This window comes from Oncorhynchus mykiss, chromosome 6 (genome assembly GCF_013265735.2).
Source record: "Oncorhynchus mykiss isolate Arlee chromosome 6, USDA_OmykA_1.1, whole genome shotgun sequence".
NCBI classification, from domain to species: domain Eukaryota; kingdom Metazoa; phylum Chordata; class Actinopteri; order Salmoniformes; family Salmonidae; genus Oncorhynchus; species Oncorhynchus mykiss.
In genome coordinates, this window is record NC_048570.1 from 14,374,298 (window position 1) to 14,392,986 (window position 18,689).

At 45.9% G+C, this 18,689-nt stretch overlaps 1 protein-coding gene across 2 annotated transcripts in view; it reads right to left on the reverse strand.

Moving 5' to 3' along the window:
• Positions 1-2,888: 2,888 nt before the first annotated feature.
• LOC110525302 (multiple C2 and transmembrane domain-containing protein 1) overlaps positions 2,889-18,689 on the reverse strand; it is a 248,137-nt gene continuing 232,336 nt past the window's right edge. For both annotated transcript variants that reach the window (XM_036979436.1, XM_036979435.1), the window contains 4 exons: positions 14,135-14,244; positions 12,436-12,545; positions 12,017-12,114; positions 2,889-3,814 (listed from right to left, as the gene is read on the reverse strand). In XM_036979436.1, the coding sequence (XP_036835331.1) occupies positions 3,743-3,814; positions 12,017-12,114; positions 12,436-12,545; positions 14,135-14,244 (390 nt within the window). In that variant the 3' untranslated portion in view covers positions 2,889-3,742. The remainder of the gene's footprint in view (positions 3,815-12,016; positions 12,115-12,435; positions 12,546-14,134; positions 14,245-18,689) is intronic.

The following is an 18,689-nucleotide window of genomic DNA, read 5'->3' on the forward strand; positions in this document are numbered from 1 at the left end:
GATAGAGACACCACTCAGGAGGATAGACACAACTCAGAAGGATAGAGACACCACTCAGGAGGATTGAGACACCACTCAGGAGGATAGAGACATCACTCAGGAGGATAGACACCACTCAGGAGGATAGACACCACTCAGGAGGATAGACACCACTCAGGAGGATAGACACCACTCAGGAGGATAGACACCAATCAGGAGGATAGAGACACCACTCAGGAGGATAGAGACACCACTCAGGAGGACAGGCACCACTCAGGAGGATAGAGACACCACTCAGGAGGACAGACACCACTCAGGAGGATAGACACCACTCAGGAGGACAGAGACACCACTCAGGAGGATAAAGACACCAATCAGGAGGATAGACACCACTCAGGAGGATAGACACCACTCAGAAGGATATACACCACTCAGGAGGACAGAGACACCACTCAGGAGGACAGAGACACCACTCAGGAGGATACAGACACCACTCAGGAGGATAGAGACACCACTCAGGAGGATACAGACACCACTCAGGAGGATACAGACACCACTCAGGAGGATAGAGACACCACTCAGGAGGATAGAGACACCACTCAGGAGGATAGAGACATCACTCAGGAGGATAGACACCACTCAGGAGGACAGACACCACTCAGGAGGACAGACACCACTCAGGAGGACAGAGACACCACTTAGGAGGACAGAGACACCACTCAGGAGGATACAGACACCAATCAGGAGGACAGACACCAATCAGGAGGATAGACACCACTCAGGAGGATAGACACCACTCAGGAGGACAAACACCACTCAGGAGGACAGAGACACCACTCAGGAGGATACAGGCACCAATCAGGAGGATACAGACACCAATCAGGAGGATAGAGACATCACTCAGGAGGATAGAGACACCACTCAGGAGGATAGAGACACCACTCAGGAGGATAGAGACACCACTCAGGAGGATAGAGACACCACTCAGGAGGATAGAGACACCACTCAGGAGGATAGAGACACCACTCAGGAGGATACAGACACCACTCAGGAGGATAGAGACACCACTCAGGAGGATACAGACAGCTCAAGAGGTATGCTTAGATATTACATAGAATTAAGGATAATGATTATGGCTCTAGATTGCAGGAAAAGGCTATTTCGGGTGTTTGAAAAATTCTAAATTCTCCAACTTATGGATGGTGGAGCTAGCCTTCCTCCTGACCATACCCCAACCATCCTCACGTGCCCCATCAGATTTTTGCGGTGTATGAGGCCCCTGCTGGTTTTGAAATGTGTATTGACATATCCAATCTACCTGGTAAATAGTAGTGATGGCGGAAAAAAAATCACTACAGTTACATTTCGGGATATTATTTTTGTTGATATATTGTATGCAATATTATTTTTGATGATATATCATATAGTTTTGACCATATTTCAATATAATTTTTGCGCTAGTTGGCTTTACCTGCACAATATTTTTCCTTTAAAGATTGTTCTCCATCATCTTTTTAAATATGGAGCCAATTTGTTTTGAGAACTTTTATTTTCATGCCTGATCAAAACTGTCTTTCTCACGGCTCTCTCTTGTCCCTCTGCAGCAGACATATGGTGAGCAATATGTTGGGAACATTCAGTCGCAATAACATCACAAGCGAACCATATAAAATCGTGAGAATCACAATACATTTCGTTTCGGCACCTAAAGTGTCTTCATTAAGCATTTACACCCTTTTCCTTCTTTCACATTTTGATGGGTTACAAATTAGATTCAATAGATTTCATTGTAATTTTGCGTCATCGATGTACATAAAATACTCTGTCAACGTGCAAGAAAATGTTGAAAATGTATAAAAGATGAATGAAAAATAAACACTGCTTGATTAGATAAGTATTCAACCCCCTGAGTCAATACATGTTAGACACACTGATTAAAGGGGTAAGTCTCTAAGAGCTTTGTATACCTGGATTCTTCAATATTTGTCAATTAATCTTTTTAAAATTCTTCAAGCGCTGTCAAGTTGGTTGTGGATCACTGCTAGTCAGCCATTTTCAATTCTTGCCATAGATTTTTTAAGCAGATATTAGAACTATAACTAGGCCACTCAGAAACATTCAATGTCGTCTTGGTTAGCAACTCCAAGGTGAATTAATCTCCCAGTGTCTGTTGGAAAGCCGAATGAACCAGGTCTTCCTATAGGATTTTGCCTGTGTTAAGCTGTATTCCATTTGTTTTTAACCTAAAAAACTTGATAGTCATTGCCGATGACAAGCATACCCATAACATGATGCAGCCACCACCATGCTTGAAAATATTGTACTCTGTTTGTTGGATTTTCCCCAAACATATCGCTTTGCATTCAGGACATAAAGTTAATTTCTTTGCCACATGTTTTGCAGATCTACTTTAGTGCCTTGTTGCAAACAGGATGCATGTTTTGGAATATTTTTTATTCTGTACAGTCTTCCTTCTTTTCACTCCGTCAATTAGGTTAGTATTGTGGAGTAACTACAATGTTGTTGATCCATCCTCAGTTTTCTCATATCACAGCCATTAAACTCTGTAACTGTTTTAAAATCCTTCCTCTCCGGCAACTGAGTTAGGAAGGACGCCTGTATGTTTGTAGTGACTGGATCTATTGATACACCATCCAACGCCTAATTAATAACTTCCCCATGCTCAAAGGGATATTCAATGTCTGGTTTTTATTTATCTACCAATCGGTGCCCTTCTTTGCAAGGCATTGGCAAACCTCCCTGGTCTTGGTGGTTGAATCTGTGCTTGAAAGTCATTACTCGATCGAGGGACCTTACAGATAATTGTGTGGGGTACAGAGATGGGGTAGTCATAAAAAAAATATCCCACTATTAGTCCATGCAACTTATTATGTGATTTATTAAGCACATTTTTACTCCTGAACTTATTTAGACTTGCCATAACAAAGGGCTTGAATACTTATTGGCATTTCAGCTTTTCATTTTGAATGAATTTGTAAAAAATGCTAAAAACTAAATTCCACTTTGACATTACTTATTGTGTGTAGATCAGTGATACAACATCTCAATTGATTCAATTTTAAATGAAGGTTCTAAAAAAACTAAATGTGTAAAAAGTCAAAGAGAGTGAATACTTTCTGAAGGCACTGAGTATTGTGATAATATCGTATTGTGATATTATCGTATTGTGATAATATCGTATTGTGATAATATCGTATTGTGATATTATCGTATTGTGATAATATCGTATTGTGATAATATCGTAATTGTGATAATATCGTATTGTGAATATCGTATTGTGATAATATCGCATTGTGATACGGATAATATCGTATTGTGAGGTCCCTGGCAATTCCCAGCCATAGTAAGTAGCTTTGGGATGGTTCAATTATATGTTCCTAATGGGGTTATTATGGAGAAATCTCTGAATGAACTCATAACTGTGATACTCATAGTTGAACATTACGAGGACGGCATGACATGGACATCTGTCAGACGGGTTCAGTAAACACCTGGGTCTGAAATAGTCTGCTATTTCATCCAAACTCATCTCTTTGTTGTCTCTTTGTAATAATTACACTTCGAGGGCCTGTACATGTATATATATATATTTTTTAAGTCAGTAGAAGAGAGAGAGACAGAGAGAAAGAGAGAGACGGAGAGAGAGAGAGGGAGAGTGTTGAGCTGGTTCAAACCAGTGTTTCTCTGCTTCTTGGCGTTGGACGGGTGAGGGAGGGAAGATTCAGTGGGCGGGCAAAGCCAGTTATCCCGGGTTGTTTTTCCTTCTTTTATTTGGACTATGACTGGGATCCACTTTCAGCTCTCGGTACTGCACCTGTTAAAACATACACACACACACACACACACACACACACAAAGGGAGGGAGAGAGAGAGCGGGCGGTCAGGTGGGGAAAGCGAAGGATGCTGGGGTGGATAGAGTCAGTGAGACCCCTAGGAAGGCTCAGTGTGTCCATTCGTCCGTCCGTCAAGCTGTGTGGAACAGTGGCCTGGGGGAAGGAATCACACAAACAAACAGAGCAAGGCAAGGGTTCATGGGAAAGCTTGGAGAGAGAACAGAGCCATGGAGGCTATACAGGAAACACAGGTTAACCCTTAACAAGCCGTGGCTAGGGCTCCAGCCGCATTGTAGCAGTGTGTTGTGTTGCTCCATCTATGAAACACTGTGATATGCAATGCAAACTGTATTACCATGCCTAGGCTTGAAATCCATTACGTTTACAAGTCTGATGAAGAACAAAGTCAGATTGAGGCCAACTACACACAACCTCCATTAAAATAAAAACAATTAATGATTTCCTCCTTATGCTGTGTTCTCTAACAGAATAAGGGGCCAGACAGTCGTAACACACCTATCTCTGAATCACACTAACCACGTTAATATCACACACAGACAAAGTCAAAATTATAAATTAGTTGCTAATGGCAGCCTGCAGTACCTCGGTTGGCCTTCAATCAGAAGGAGCAGCACTGAGCTAGCATCCAATGTCACTTCATAGAATAGCTCAAAGTGCCCATGCGATCCAAAAACTCTTCCATGTAGCAAGATGATGAGATGCTGAAATTATACTTTCTTATCTTCAAATGCACCAATGAGCATTCTCAGAGGAAACAATGGGGTGACATCATCGATGGCTTAGTCCATATTACTTCTACAGTCTATGGTCATGGTGTGGTCAAAAATACTTGTAGTCAGAAAGGCCATGTTAGACATTTGCTCCCATGCACATATTCTCCATCCATGATGTAGACTTCATGTTAATCCCCTTTCCCTTTCTCTCTTCCCTACTCCATCTCTCCCTCACTCACTCTCCTCTCAGAGTTGGCTGTAGCGGGCTGGCTGAAAGCGGCCCTTTATTCCAGGCATTGTGTAACCTTTTCTCTCAAAACCACCATAATTAACAGACAGTGGAAAGATGAGTGACTTCATGAGCAACGGATCCACGAACCACGGCGAGAGAGTATCTGTCACTCATGGACCACGAACCACATCCAGTATGAACCAGCCTGAATGTTCTGGGGGCTCCAGAGATGACTTAACCTGGCAGAGGACAGAGAGGAGGAAGGGAGAGGGGGCAGGAGAAGGAGAAGGAGAGGAGGGAGGGAGAGTGGGAAGGGGAGGGAGAAGGACAGGAGGGAGAGGGGGAAGGAGATTAAGGAGGGAGGGAGAGGGGGAAGGAGAGGAGGCAGGGAGCGGGGGAGGGCTGGGGACCAGGGATAAATGTTTGTTGACCTGGCTGAGGCTTTTATCATGGTGTAACCAAACCAGTACAGATTCTACAATACACAGAGAGAGAGAGAGAGAGAGAGATGGGGTCATTTATTTACCATGTTTTATTGCAACTCAATATCAGGAAGGTGTTCCTAATGTTTGGTATCCTCAGTGTTTGCCGAGGAGGACAGGGAGCCAGTGGGGGTTTCTGCAGAACATTCTCTTTCATCCAGAGAAAGGATAATGTACTAGGTAATGGGTGTTCAAGCATCACATCCTAGTAGCTTAGCCTCAAAAACCAAATGCTGTCACTCTATTAGCCCCTCACTCACAGAGACACAGTCCCGCAAGACACTGAGAGACACACACCCTCTCGGTATCACTGAAAGCCTGAAGTACATTACACTCCACACTGACTGACACCCTGTAAGATTTGCCAGACAAGTGACTGACATCCTCTAAGAGTTCCCCTTCTCCAGTGTGGTCGCTCTGTTCGCTGCGGCCGGAACACAAGAATCTCTCATCATGGCCGTCTGAGAGCTAGCTAGCTGCTTTCCCATTTGTCTCCTGCTGCTTAACAGTGCCACTTCAACAGGCAGTGTCTAACCCTTAATCTGTCACACAAAACATCTCAGACACATCAGCCTGTCAGTGCATAAACCCCCTCCAGTCAACCACACACTGTCTGTATGCTATTTCAACTCCCCTACACAGCAGTCACCACCAATGTTCCATAAAGGGATCGGTGACTGGAGTCCATATGTTCCTCCTCTTCTTATCACTAACAGCACCAGGTGGGGCTGATTCAGAGCTACAATGTCCACGGCCTACAAGAAAAATATCTTTCAAAACATAGGATCAATTTACAGCTGAACAAATAAGGACAGGGTGAGAGAGTGGAGGAGCTAGAGGACCTGGTTCTGTACATATGTACTGGTCCTGGTGATGATGAGCACAGACCCAGGGGGAGAGGGAGAGAGACGGGGGAAGAGAAGGATTCCGGCCACAAAACAGTGGGGTGATGACAGATACTGTTTTCATATGGGTTGGGATCCTTTTCTAGTCTGGCCAACTAAAGCAGCCACTGGAGCAGAAGCCCAGGGGACCCAGGTTTTTATATGCGCCCGTCCCATCTGTGCTGCTCCTGGGATGAACGGCTGCACTGTGTCAGTCAGGCTTTCATTATGGGAGCTTAGGGGGCCGTGGCAGAGCTGGTGGGATGCCACTGTCCGTCGAGTGAGGCTGAGATCATGCCATGTCCATGAGTGATGGAGTGAATGGGTTCATGAATGATTGAGTGAGTGAGTGAGTGAGTGAGTGAGCGAGTGAGTGAGTAAGTGAATGCACATCTGGGCATGGGACAGGTTCACTTTAAATAAGTGCTTTGCCAGGAGACATTTGGGTCACTTTCTGGAGCACAGAAACAACCCTGATCTGAGTTTTGTTGTTTGTATACTGTTGGCCATCAATCCACTGTCATACAACATTGGATATATATTTCCATGTTGGATATATATGGAGATATATTTCAAAAGCAAAGCAGAGAGTGAGGGTAAAGCCGACAACACATCCCAAGCAGGACATTGTATTATCACTGCCTGTTAAATCAAATCAAATCAGAATGTATGTCACATGCTTCGTAAACAACAGGTGTAGACTAACAGTGAAATGCTTGATTCCGGGTCCTTTTCCAACAATGCAGAGTTAAGATAAAGATACAAAAACATAGAAATAGTGACACAAGAAAAAAATACACAGGTTATTTATATACTGTATGGGGAGTACCAGATGGGAGTCAATGTGCAGGGGGACGAGGTAATTGAGGTAGATACATACATATAGTGATGGGTAAAGTGACTTGGCAAACAGGATATATAATAGACAGTAGCAGCAGCATATGTGGTGAGTGTGAATGTGTGTTTGAGTGTGTGTGACTGTGTGTGGCGTCAGCATGCATGTGTGCGCGTGCTATGTGGGTCTGGGCGTATGTAGTGTGTGTGTTGGGATGTCAGTGTGTGTGCATAGAGTCAAGGCACGAGAGTTAGCTCAAAAAAGGGTCAAGGCAGGTAGTAATTTAATTAGCTATTTAGCAGTCTTATTTTGTAGTCATGGCATTGGGGTAGAAGCGGTTCAGGGTCCTGATGGTTCCAGACTTGCTGCACTGTTACCGCTTGCTGTGCGGTAGCAGAGAGAACAGTCTATGACTTGGGTGGCTGGAGTATTTGACAATTTGTTGGGCCTTTCACTGACACCGTCTGGTGTGAAGGTCTTGGATGGCAGGGAGCTCGGCCCCAGTGATGTACTGAGCCAGTCTCACTACCCTCTTTAGCACCTTGTGGTCGGATGCCAAACAGTTGCCATACCAAGTGGTGATGCAGCCAGTTAACATGCTCTCAATGGTGCACAGGTAGAACTTCTGGAGGATCTGAGGGTCAATCCAAATCTCTTCAGCCTCCTGAGAGGGAAGAGACGCTGCCCTCATCACAACTGTGTGGGTGTGTGTGGACCATGTTAAATCCTTAGTGATGTGGACACAGAGGAACTTGAAGCTCTCGACCCGCTCCACTACAGCTCGATCGATGTGGATGTAGTCCACAATCAGCTCCTTTGTCTTGTTGACGTTGAGGGAGAGGATGTTGTCTCTGATTTCCTCCCTATAGGCTGCCTCATTGTCGTTTGTGATTCATCCTACCACCGTTGTTGTGTTGGAGTCGTGCACTGCCACGCAGTCGTGGGTGAACAGGGAGTACAGGAGGAGACTAAAGCATGCACCCCTGAGGGGCCACAGTGTTGAGGGTCAGCGTGGCAGATGTGTTGTTGCCTACCCTTACCACCTGGGGCTGCCAGTCAGGAAGGTCCAGGATCTAGTTGCAGAGGGAGGTGTTCAGTCCCAGGGTCCTGAGCTTAGTGATAAATTTGGAGGACACTGTGATGTTGAATGCTGAGCTGATGTCAATGAATAGCATTCTCACATAGGTATTCCTTTTGTCCAGGTGGGTGAGGGTAGTTTGGAGTGCAATAGAGATTGCATCATCTCTGGATCTGTTGGGGAGGTATACAAATTGGAGTGGGTGCAGTGTGTCTGGGATGATGGTGTTTATGTGAGCCATGACCAGCTTTTCAAAGCACTTCATGGCTATGAAGTCAAACGCCTACAATTCCCCCAAAAAGTTTGCAATTTGGGACTGTCTGTTGCTATTCAAATCAAAATCCTTCTGGGGAACTAAACAAACAAAAGTTTGCATGTCAGGAAAAACTAGTTTTCAGAAGAAAAGGAGGGAACCAGATAGAACAAAAGAAAGAGGAGAGAGAGAGGTCTCTCAGAAGAGCTGCAAGAGAGAGACACGTCACACGTTCCATTCCTCCTTCCGGGTGACAGGCCTGCCGTCAGCTCTTGCGGCTCCGCTCGTTCGTGTTCACGCTCACCCTTCCTAATAAAGCTACGCCGCCCCGCATACGAAAACATGGCGAGCTAGTTAAAGTCAAAAAAGAGAGAGAGGGAGAGAGAAGGGTAGCAATTTGCTTTGAAAAGAATTGTAGAGCACAAAGATAACATCTATGGGAGACAGTGGGTAAAAGACCTGGCGTTGCTCAAAGGCTTCTCCACCCTCGCTCCTCTCCTCTCCTCTCCTCGCCACCTTCCCCATGTTGACAGTTGAACTACAAAACAACCTTTGAAGTGTGCACTGCGGAGGGGGCGCCGCATATTCCAGAGAGCGTTTCGTTTAGCAGTGTCAGGCGGCGGCGGGCGGCGTCCCGGGACCCGGTGTTCCACATGGCTCTCTCTCTTTCTCACTGTCGCCCTGCCATTAAGTGAGAGGATTCCAGTTTGAAGGCACTTGGGCGGGCGGGTAGCGGAGCAGGAAAAGGCAAATATAAATAAGTCAATGAGAAGAGACAGAGAGACATCGTTTTAATGATACTACCCTATGATGTTTCTACTGGGGGAGAAAAGTAGCTGCAGGCTTCATCTTTTGTGATGCCTATAACCTAGCATTATGGGTATTAAACGGTGCCAAAAAACAACAGCTAGCGCACCGACACCCAGCAGCACTCAGGTCTAGCAGATTCAGCAGCACTCAGGTCTACTTTTCACAGAGAATAAGCATGTCAAGGTGAAAGCAAGGCAAACAGACAAAAAGAACACAGAGGAAAGTTTTCCCAACAAGTTTGCAGGCTGCTAAGTGGAGACTAATTGCTTGCTCAATGTAAAAGGTTTAAATGTGTCCCAGAGATGACGAGGGAGGGGGACTGTGGCAGAGCAGAGTGGGAGTTGTGATGGATGGGGTCTGGCACCTAGCCTCAGCCCTTTAGCCCCGTTCAGCCCCCTTTCACCCCCTGACCTCTGAAGTCCCCAACCCAGCAGCCAATCAGAGCCATAATCCTTCAATGACGAGTCATGTCTATTTCTATGGAGGGGTTAAAACCTGCTACTTTACACCGGCCATAAAGGAGCACTTGCTATGCTAATTGCTACCGTCCTATTATGCAGTCCACAGCTCACATGGCTAATGGTGTCATAAAGCATGCTGGTACACGGAGCAGTCCCAGACACCAGGTTGGGAATACTTAGGTTGATTATGGCTTTTGGCCTCGTTTAGGGCACATGGAGGATTCCCCTAGACCGTAAAGGTAGTTTACTCTGGCATAAAATCACAACCAGCCATCCAGAGGGGAAAGTATACAAGGCAGCTATTAAGGTTACAGACTAGGAAGAACATGAAGGAAAACGGAGCAGCTATAAACGTAAACTGAGTAGCAAGTAAAGAGATTACACCAAGGCTTATCTGTGGGTTTCAGCCAATGCAGCACCTTTGTGCTTGTCTAGAGGGTTGCCAGTGCTGTTAGAGGCATAGTGTATTTAAGCTAAAGAGCACACTGTATAAAGCCTGTGTAGCTTTAAGGTAAAGTGCACTGTTAAGTGTTCACTGGGGCTGAGGGAGTGGCAGTCAACCGGCCCGTCACCCACTCCTCAGCACTTCAGTTGACCACCGCAACAACAATGCTACAACTGACTTACAGCAATATGCTGAATGATCCACTGTTCTCAAAACACACACACACACACACACACACAATCTTTGTCTCTGTAAAAATACCAATACCAGGAAACCAAATAAATGTTATAAGTTATATATCAATAAACACATATACACCTTGGTGACGCACAGAGAGACAGAGCGACAGAGAGACAGAGATAAACAGAGAGAGACAGAGAGACAGAGAGACAGAGATAAACAGAGAGAGAGAGAGACAGAGACAGAGAGAGAGAGACAGAGAGACAGAGATAAACAGAGAGAGAGAGAGAGAGAGAGAGACAGAGAGACAGAGATAAACAGAGAGAGATAGAGAGACAGAGAGACAGAGATAAACAGAGAGAGAGAGACAGAGACAGAGACAGAGAGAGAGAGACAGAGACAGAGATAAACAGAGAGAGAGAGACAGAGACAGAGAGAGAGACAGAGAGAGAGAGACAGACAGAGATAAACAGAGAGAGAGAGAGACAGAGACATAGATAAACAGAGAGAGACAGAGACAGAGACAGAGAGACAGAGACAAACAGAGAGAGAGAGAGACAGAGACAGAGAGACAGAGATAAACAGAGAGAGAGAGACAGAGACAGAGATAAACAGAGAGAGAGAGAGACAGAGATAAACAGAGAGAGAGAGACAGAGAGACAGAGATAAACAGAGAGAGAGAGAGAGAGAGAGAGAGAGAGAGAGAGAGAGAGAGAGAGAGACCGAGTGCCACACTGGGCCCCTGAAATGTCATCCGCAAAGCTGGCCGGCTGGGCTCTTTGACCCAGAAACACAGGCAATGAGATGAACCCACCACCGGAGGCAGCACAGGGGAGAGAGCAGAGCAACGGAGTTCTCAGAGTTCCGCCTCTGGAGCGGAGCAGTAACAAGAGCTCCAGGGTCTGTGGGCTGGGGATTGTGTGCGCATCCGAGGGCTGTCCCAACCAGCGGCCCCTCATTAATGGGCTCGTAAAGTCCTCCTACCTGCCGGCCCCTCCGACTCCAGGTGTGCAAGGTGGCTGCACCTCAGCAGAGGGCCACCTTGGCCTCATTTGGATCGGGGCTACCTGCCGCTAGAACGGCCCTGGAAGACTGTAAATCCTCACGGGGGGCGGACTGGGGCAAAGCGGGAAACGAGGATTACGACCTTTTAAAGATCAAAGAGGTGGCGGCCAACAGGCGATCAAAGGGGAGTGTGTTGGCGCTAATGTGGCAGGGGATTGGGTCGAGTGTGTGTCTGTGTTTCTCTGCTTCCAGCAGCACAGCCTGAACACTTTCACAAGCTGACGTTAAACAGCAGCAGCACCTTGGCTGGGCGCGTCCAACCCAGCGGCCTCAGCTTTAATCTGATCTCACGGTTAATGTAGAACTAAACCGCGTGAGGGTGGTTAACTGTTGGTTTAACTCTATAATGACTCAGTCACAACAGCAATTCTTCTGGATGGATTACATCAGATGGCCATAAAGACCTTCGCTCACAGGACCTTATTCATTCTGTGGAATCAGGAACTATTGAGCAGGAAAACACTTCAAAATAGTTGGGAATATGGTCTGCTAATATGTAATAGCAATAAGGCAGCCGATATTAATCACTGTGGAAATCACTATTAGAAAGCAAAATCTGTAAATGCAAAAGTATGGAGAGAGGAGAAGTGTGGAGAGAGAGGGGCAGAGAGAGAGCGAGGGAGGGAGGGGGAGAGAGAGGGAGAAGGAGAGGGAGGGAGCAGGGATGGAGGGGGAAGAAGGGGAAGCAGGGACAGAGAGAGATAGGGATGAAATCACACCTACCACTTGAACATCTGAGGGGACTCTGGACAGGAAGTCCAAGAGCTCGTTGTTGTCAATGGTATACGGGTCACGGAGCTTCTTGCTGAATTTATTCACCCCTGCAGGGAGCGAGGGAAATAGGGAGGAAAGCTGTTCAGCGCATGAGTCACAAGAGCTCACCTCCTTTCTTTCTCTCGCATTCTCTCCCCCTCTTTGTATCTCTCTGTATCATCACAGCCCACTTTCAGCACTTAATGTGTTTCAAAGCAGAGTGCAGAACCCATTAGAGACCAGATCTCCCCTCTCCACCCCTCAAGAGACTCCCAATCTATCCCCAATCTAAGCTCGTCATAATGGATACACTTCATTAAGGTACTATACTGCTCCCATTGTTGTCTCATAAACGCAATAGTCATTAGAATAGATTTTTAGGCACTGACCCCAGGCCAGGACGATGTAGCGTAGGGGGATATAGTAGATGAGAACAGTGGCCACACATAGAGCCACGATGGCCAGCCAGCTAAGGAAAGGCACTGTCCAGTTAAAGGTGCTGTAAAGAGAGTAGGGGAGATGTGTATTAGTTCATTATAACAGCATGATTCACCTATGTGTAGACAGCAAGCATCCTTTAGTTCTCCAACTTTACCCTCCAAGTGAAACTGACTAGGGAGCTTCACTAACTTTACTGCCTATGTGTGTACATTTAAAATCATTAAAAGCAACAACATTTCAGTCATTTAATGGACTCTCTCGACTTACAGTTAGTGCGTTCATCTTAAGATAGCTACAGTCGTTGAGAAAACCGCACACACTCAGTCATAATAAGTAAAGTTTTACTTTATAATGTAGCTATCAACAGTCAGTACTAGGAGGAAAAGTGCAAGTCTTAATTCAAGAAAGGCAAGGATGTTCGTTTTTTGTGGGATTAAATAATGTAGCAAAAGCTTGAGTGTGTGTTCTTGTGTATGTACAGTACCAGTCAAAGATTTGGACACACCTACCTATTTATACTATTTTATACATTGTAGAGGTGTGTTTGGTGTCATTGTCCTGTTGAAAAACAAATTATAGTCCCAATAAGCGCAAACCAGATGGGATGGTATATTGCTGCAGAATGCTGTGGTAGCCATGCTGGTTAAGTGCACCGTGAATTCTAAATAAATCACAGGCAGTGTCACCAGCAAAGCACCATCACACCTCCTCCACCATGCTTCACGGTGGGAACCCCACACACCTACTCCGCATCTCACAAAGTCTCAAATTTGGACTCATCAGACCAAAGTACAGATTTCCACCGGTCTAATGTCCATTGCTCGTGTTTCTTGGCCCAAGTAAGTCTCTTCTTCTTATTGGTGTCCTTTAATAGTGGTTTCTTTGCAGCAAATTGACCATGAAGGCCTGATTCACGCAGTCTCCTCTGAACAGTTGATGTTGAGATGTGTCTGTTACTTGAACTCTGAAGCATTTATTTGGGCTGCAATCTGAGGTGCAGTTAACTATAATGAACTTATCCTCTGCAGCAGAGGTAACTCTGGGTCTTCCTCTTTTGCGGTTGTCCTAATGAGAGCCAGTTTCATCATAGCGCTTGATGGTTTTTGCGACTGCACTGCACTGCACTGATTGACTGACCTTCAAGTTTTAAAGTAATGATGGACGGTCGTTTCTCTTTGTTTATTGGTCTCTTGGTCTTTTACCAAATAGGGTTGTGTTCTGTACACCACCAGAAGGAAAGAAACTCCACAAATTAACTTTTAACAAGGCACACCTGTTAATTCAAATGCATTCCAGGTGACTACCTCGTGAAGCTGGTTGAGAGAATGCCAAGAGTGTGCAAAGTGGTCATCAAGGGAAAGGGTGGCTACTTTGCCTTGATTTGTTTAACACTTGTTTGGTTACTACATGATTCCATATGTGTTATTTCATGGTTTTGATGTCTTCAGTATAATTCTACAATGTAGAAAATAGAACAAAGAACGTTTGACTGGTACTGTATGTATGTGTGTGCGTGGTGTGTGAGTCTGTTTTCCAGACAGCTCGACAGGGTTGAATAAGATGTGACAGGGACAGGCCGGTAGGCAGGCGGGTGGTGAGGGTGCTTCCTCGGCGGGACAGGAGCCGAGGAGGAAGCTTACTACTCACTTCTTTATCCTTTCGCCATAGGATGCCACTTCATCCAGGGCATTTTGCACACTGATGCACACATCCTGGATGGCATACAGCTTGTTGATGAAGCCCTTTCTCTCCGGGTCCTGGAGGACAGTTAGAGGGAGAAGAAAAAAGAGGAGAAGGAGAGATAGAGGAGAGAGAAAGAGAAAGAGGGAGAAAGAGAGAGGAGAAAGAGAGAGAGAGCGAGAGGAGAGAGAGAGAGAAAGAGAGGAGAGAGAAAGAGAGAGAAAGAGAGAGAGAGAGAAAGAGGGAGAAAGAGGGAGAAAGAGAGAGGAGAAAGAGAGAGAGAGAGAGAGAAAGAGAGAGAGAGAGAGCGAGAGAGAGAGAGAGAGAGAGATAATAAATAGAGAGAGAGTGAGAGAGGGAGAAAGAGAGAGAGAGGATAGAGAGAGAGCGCGAGAGAGAGAGCGAGAGGGAGAAAGAGAGACAGAGAGGATAAAGAGAGAGAGAGAGAGACAGAGAGAGAGGGAGAAAGAAAGAGAGAGAGGGAGAAAGAAAGAGAGAGAGAGAGATGCGAGAGAGAGAGAGAGAAAGAGAGAGAGGTGAAAGTGAGAGAGAGAGAGAGAGAGAGAGAGGGGGAGAAAGAGAGACAGAGAGAGAGGATAAAGAGAGAGAGAGAGTGAGAGAGGGAGAAAGAGAGAGAGAGGATGAAGAGAGAGAGAGAGCGTGAGAGAGAGAGAGAGAGAGAGAGAGAGGGAGAAAGAGAGACAGAGAGAGAGGATAAAGAGAGAGAGAGTGAGAGAGGGAGAAAGAGAGAGAGAGGATGAAGAGAGAGAGAGAGCGTGAGAGAGAGAGAGAGAGAGGGAGAAAGAGAGACAGAGAGAGAGGATAAAGAGAGAGAGAGAGTGAGAGAGGGAGAAAGAGAGAGAGAGGATGAAGAGAGAGAGAGAGAGAGAGAGAGTGAGAGAGAAAGAGAGAGAGAGAGGGAGAAAGAGAGACAGAGAGGATAAAGAGATAGAGAGAGAGAGAGAGAAAGAGAAACAGAGAGAGGATAAAGAGAGAGAGAGGATAAAGAGAGAGAGAGAGAGAGAGAGAGAGAGGGAGAAAGAGAGACAGAGAGGATAAAGAGAGAGAGAGAGAGAGAGAAAGAGAAACAGAGAGAGAGGATAAAGAGAGAGAGAGGATAAAGAGAGAGAGAAAGGTGCTGGGCACATGCATCTTTCAACAAAGAAACATTTAAAGAGCTTCAAAGACTTGAAAAGGGGAGCCAAATCACGAGATATCCTCCTTCCGTTGACTGACTACTCTCCAAGCTATAATAGACATTTGAAAGTCTGCAGAACAAATCAGAATGTTTTCTCTCTTACAGTGAGCACACAGGGAAATGGGAATATGTGATTAGGGTAAATTTAGCTGAATGCCAAATGGATGATTGAATGTTTTGACTGCCAAGACAGGCTCACTTTGTTGTTGGCAGCACACTATGATGTCACCAGAAGTGAAATCATTATCATCGTCAGCACCATGACGAGCTCCTCCTTTTCAACTTTTGATGGTTGAGAACATTAGCAGGCCATAAGAACAGAGAGTGACGCGGCAGGTCAATCTAAAAGCCTCTACTATTAGACACAAAGTACAAAAGAGGAGATCATGCAACAGTAAATGAGCTGCTGTAGGACTGACTGACAGACGAGTGGGACAGGATTTGGTGACTGACTGACAGACCGGAGTGGGACAGGATGTGGTGACTGACTGACAGACGAGTGGGACAGGATTTGGTGACTGACTGACAGACTGGAGTGGGTCAGGACGTGGTGACTGACTGACAGAATGGAGTGGAACAGGATGTGGCGACTGACTGACAGACCAGAGTGGGACAGGATGTGGTGACTGACTGACAGACCGGAGTGTGACAGGATGTGGTGATTGACTGACAGACTGGAGTGGGACAGGACGTGGTGACTGACTGACAGACTGGAGTGGGACAGGATGTGGTAACTGACTGACTGACAGACCGGACTGGGACAGGATGTGGTGACTGACTGACTGACTGACAGAACGGAGTTGGAAAGGATGTGGTGACTGACTGACTGACAGACCAGAGTTGGACAGGATGTGGTGACTGACTGACTGACAGACCGGAGTGGGACAGGATGTGGTGACTGACTGACTGACAGACCGGAGTGGGACAGGATGTGGTGACTGACTGACTGACAGAACGGAGTGGGACAGGATGTGGTGACTGACTGACAGAACGGAGTTGGACAGGATGTGGTGACTGACTGAATGAGTGGGTGAGTAAGGACAGAGAAAGATGCAGACTTTTGTGGTGGTGGTGGTGGTGTGGACATGACTGGAGGAGTGGGGTCGCAAACCAGGGCTCTCTGTCGCTGTCTCCACAACAGACAAAGATAGGAAAAGAGCATAGCACTGCTCCAGCATTACACCACTACAGTGACCTGTGACCTGTCATGGAGTCCACCTGTAGTTTGTAAGGACCGTCATCTACGGTCAGGAAACACCAGATTCCCCAAATCGTGTAATAGCTGAGGGAGCTGAGAGAGGAGGCAAGGGAAAGACCTTAGAAAAGCAGGGATGCACTTCTACGGTGAAAATGAACAGAACATTTCCACTGGGGTTGTCTTATAGTATGTAATTCAATGCTGATTATCAACCAGGTTTACTCAAAACTACTTCTCTTCAAAACCACTTCCCACTTCATGGCAGAATGGACAGTTATGGATGCCCACCTGTGTGTGAGAATTCTACAGGTCCATGCTGTGCTCATGGAGTTCAATACTGAAAGAGAACAGTCACATCACAGAAATAACAAGGGGATAATTCATCATTGAAGAGAATTAGTGGACCAGGAAAAGACACTCAACTGTTTATAACCCCCAGGCCTCAAACCCAAACCGTCCCCCAGAGACCCCCATCGCACCCCCTATACTCCTCTTCCTGCAGGATCAGGCATTTGATAAATGAACCCGGTTGCAGCCAGGGAAACCACAAGGCCTCCCTGAAAAACCACACAAGACACGTAGATATAATTAGACAGGGTTATTTTCTTTTAAATATTTTTACAAGCCTCCTTTCTTCCCCATCTGTTTTGTATTATTGGTTCCAACAAAGCCCCATGTCCAGGGTCCACTGTGTTGGGTTGTGTTGGGTGGGGCTTGGTGTTCTGGGCCTGGGGAGTGTTCTCGGAGCTCCGGGAGAGTGTTTGCGGGACAGGGGAGCGGTGTGAGAGAGCGAGTGGTGGCGGAGCGGAAGGGTTAGAGGTCATCAGAGTATAAACCATTGCCACATGCCCCTCTCAAACCATGGACTGACTCCAATTTCCTCCCTTCAAATGTAGGGCTGAGAGGAGTAACAAAAACACAGAGCCAGGGAGAGGCTTGTTTTGCTGCTCCCCAGCATGCCTCAGCACTACCTAGCACTCCCCAGCATGCCTCAGCACTACCTAGCACTCCCCAGCACTCCCCAGCATGCCTCAGCACTACCTAGCACTCCCTAGCACTCCCCAGCACTCAGATGCTAAAGCAACCTGTTCTTAGACTGGGATGGAATCAACTAGCACACCACATGACCTTAGATAATCGTGATACAAACAGCTGGCTCTGCTATGGTCCAGTAAAACCTTACAATACCCTTTGTTACATTATGCTAACTTTACCCTGCTTTTTTTTGCCTTGCCCATTATTTTTGTAACCTTGAAATCCATCGCAATGTTTTAATATTTAAGGGGGTAGATCAGCGTTAATATTGTAGATAGATTGTGGCTTCTATAATGTAATTGTCTGCATCATTTCTAATCCTCCATACTGTATATATTTTTGTTGCATCATGACCTTGTCATGCACTATAATTTCATCGTTGAGGAGGGTGTTGATATGTAGTACCCTGTCTGGGATGACAGCACCAATCACAGATCACTGTCAAGGTCAAAAGTTGCTTGTCTTCAAAAGTGGGTGTAAAAAAGGAGACAATAGAGACTTATGTCTGTTTCTTAGATACGGACTTGATTTTGACGTTCAGGGTTTGCACCCTTCACGTTTTGAAACCTTCTTTCATGTTTGTATGTAAATGTTACAGCTCCAGAACATCGTATAGCTTCTGCTAAATCGTACATGCTGAACTTCAAAAACTCAACAGAATTGGTGGCCTATGTCCTAACTACGTACATTGATGAGGCTACGCCATTGCTAACTTTAATTAGCAGTTTTGGAGTGGGTAACAGGCCATACAATGACTTCAAAGGAAATCCCAAACTGAGAGAGAGAGAGAGAGAGAGAGAGAGAGAGAGAGAGAGAGAGAGAGAGAGAGAGAGAGAGAGAGAGAGAGAGAGAGAGAGAGAGAGAGAGAGAGAGAGAGAGAGAGAGAGAGAGAGAGAGAGAGAGAGAGAGAGAGAGAGAGAGAGAGAGAGAGAGAGAGAGAGAGAGAGAGAGAGAGACTTTTAAAATTGGCAATGGTAACCAAACAACACCCAAATCAACTATGTGTGTACCATATTCATCTAATTTGCTATGTGAAAGTTTAGCTTGCTTGTTTGCTTCAAGGTCTTTGCCTTTGTGACCCATCCTGCCGG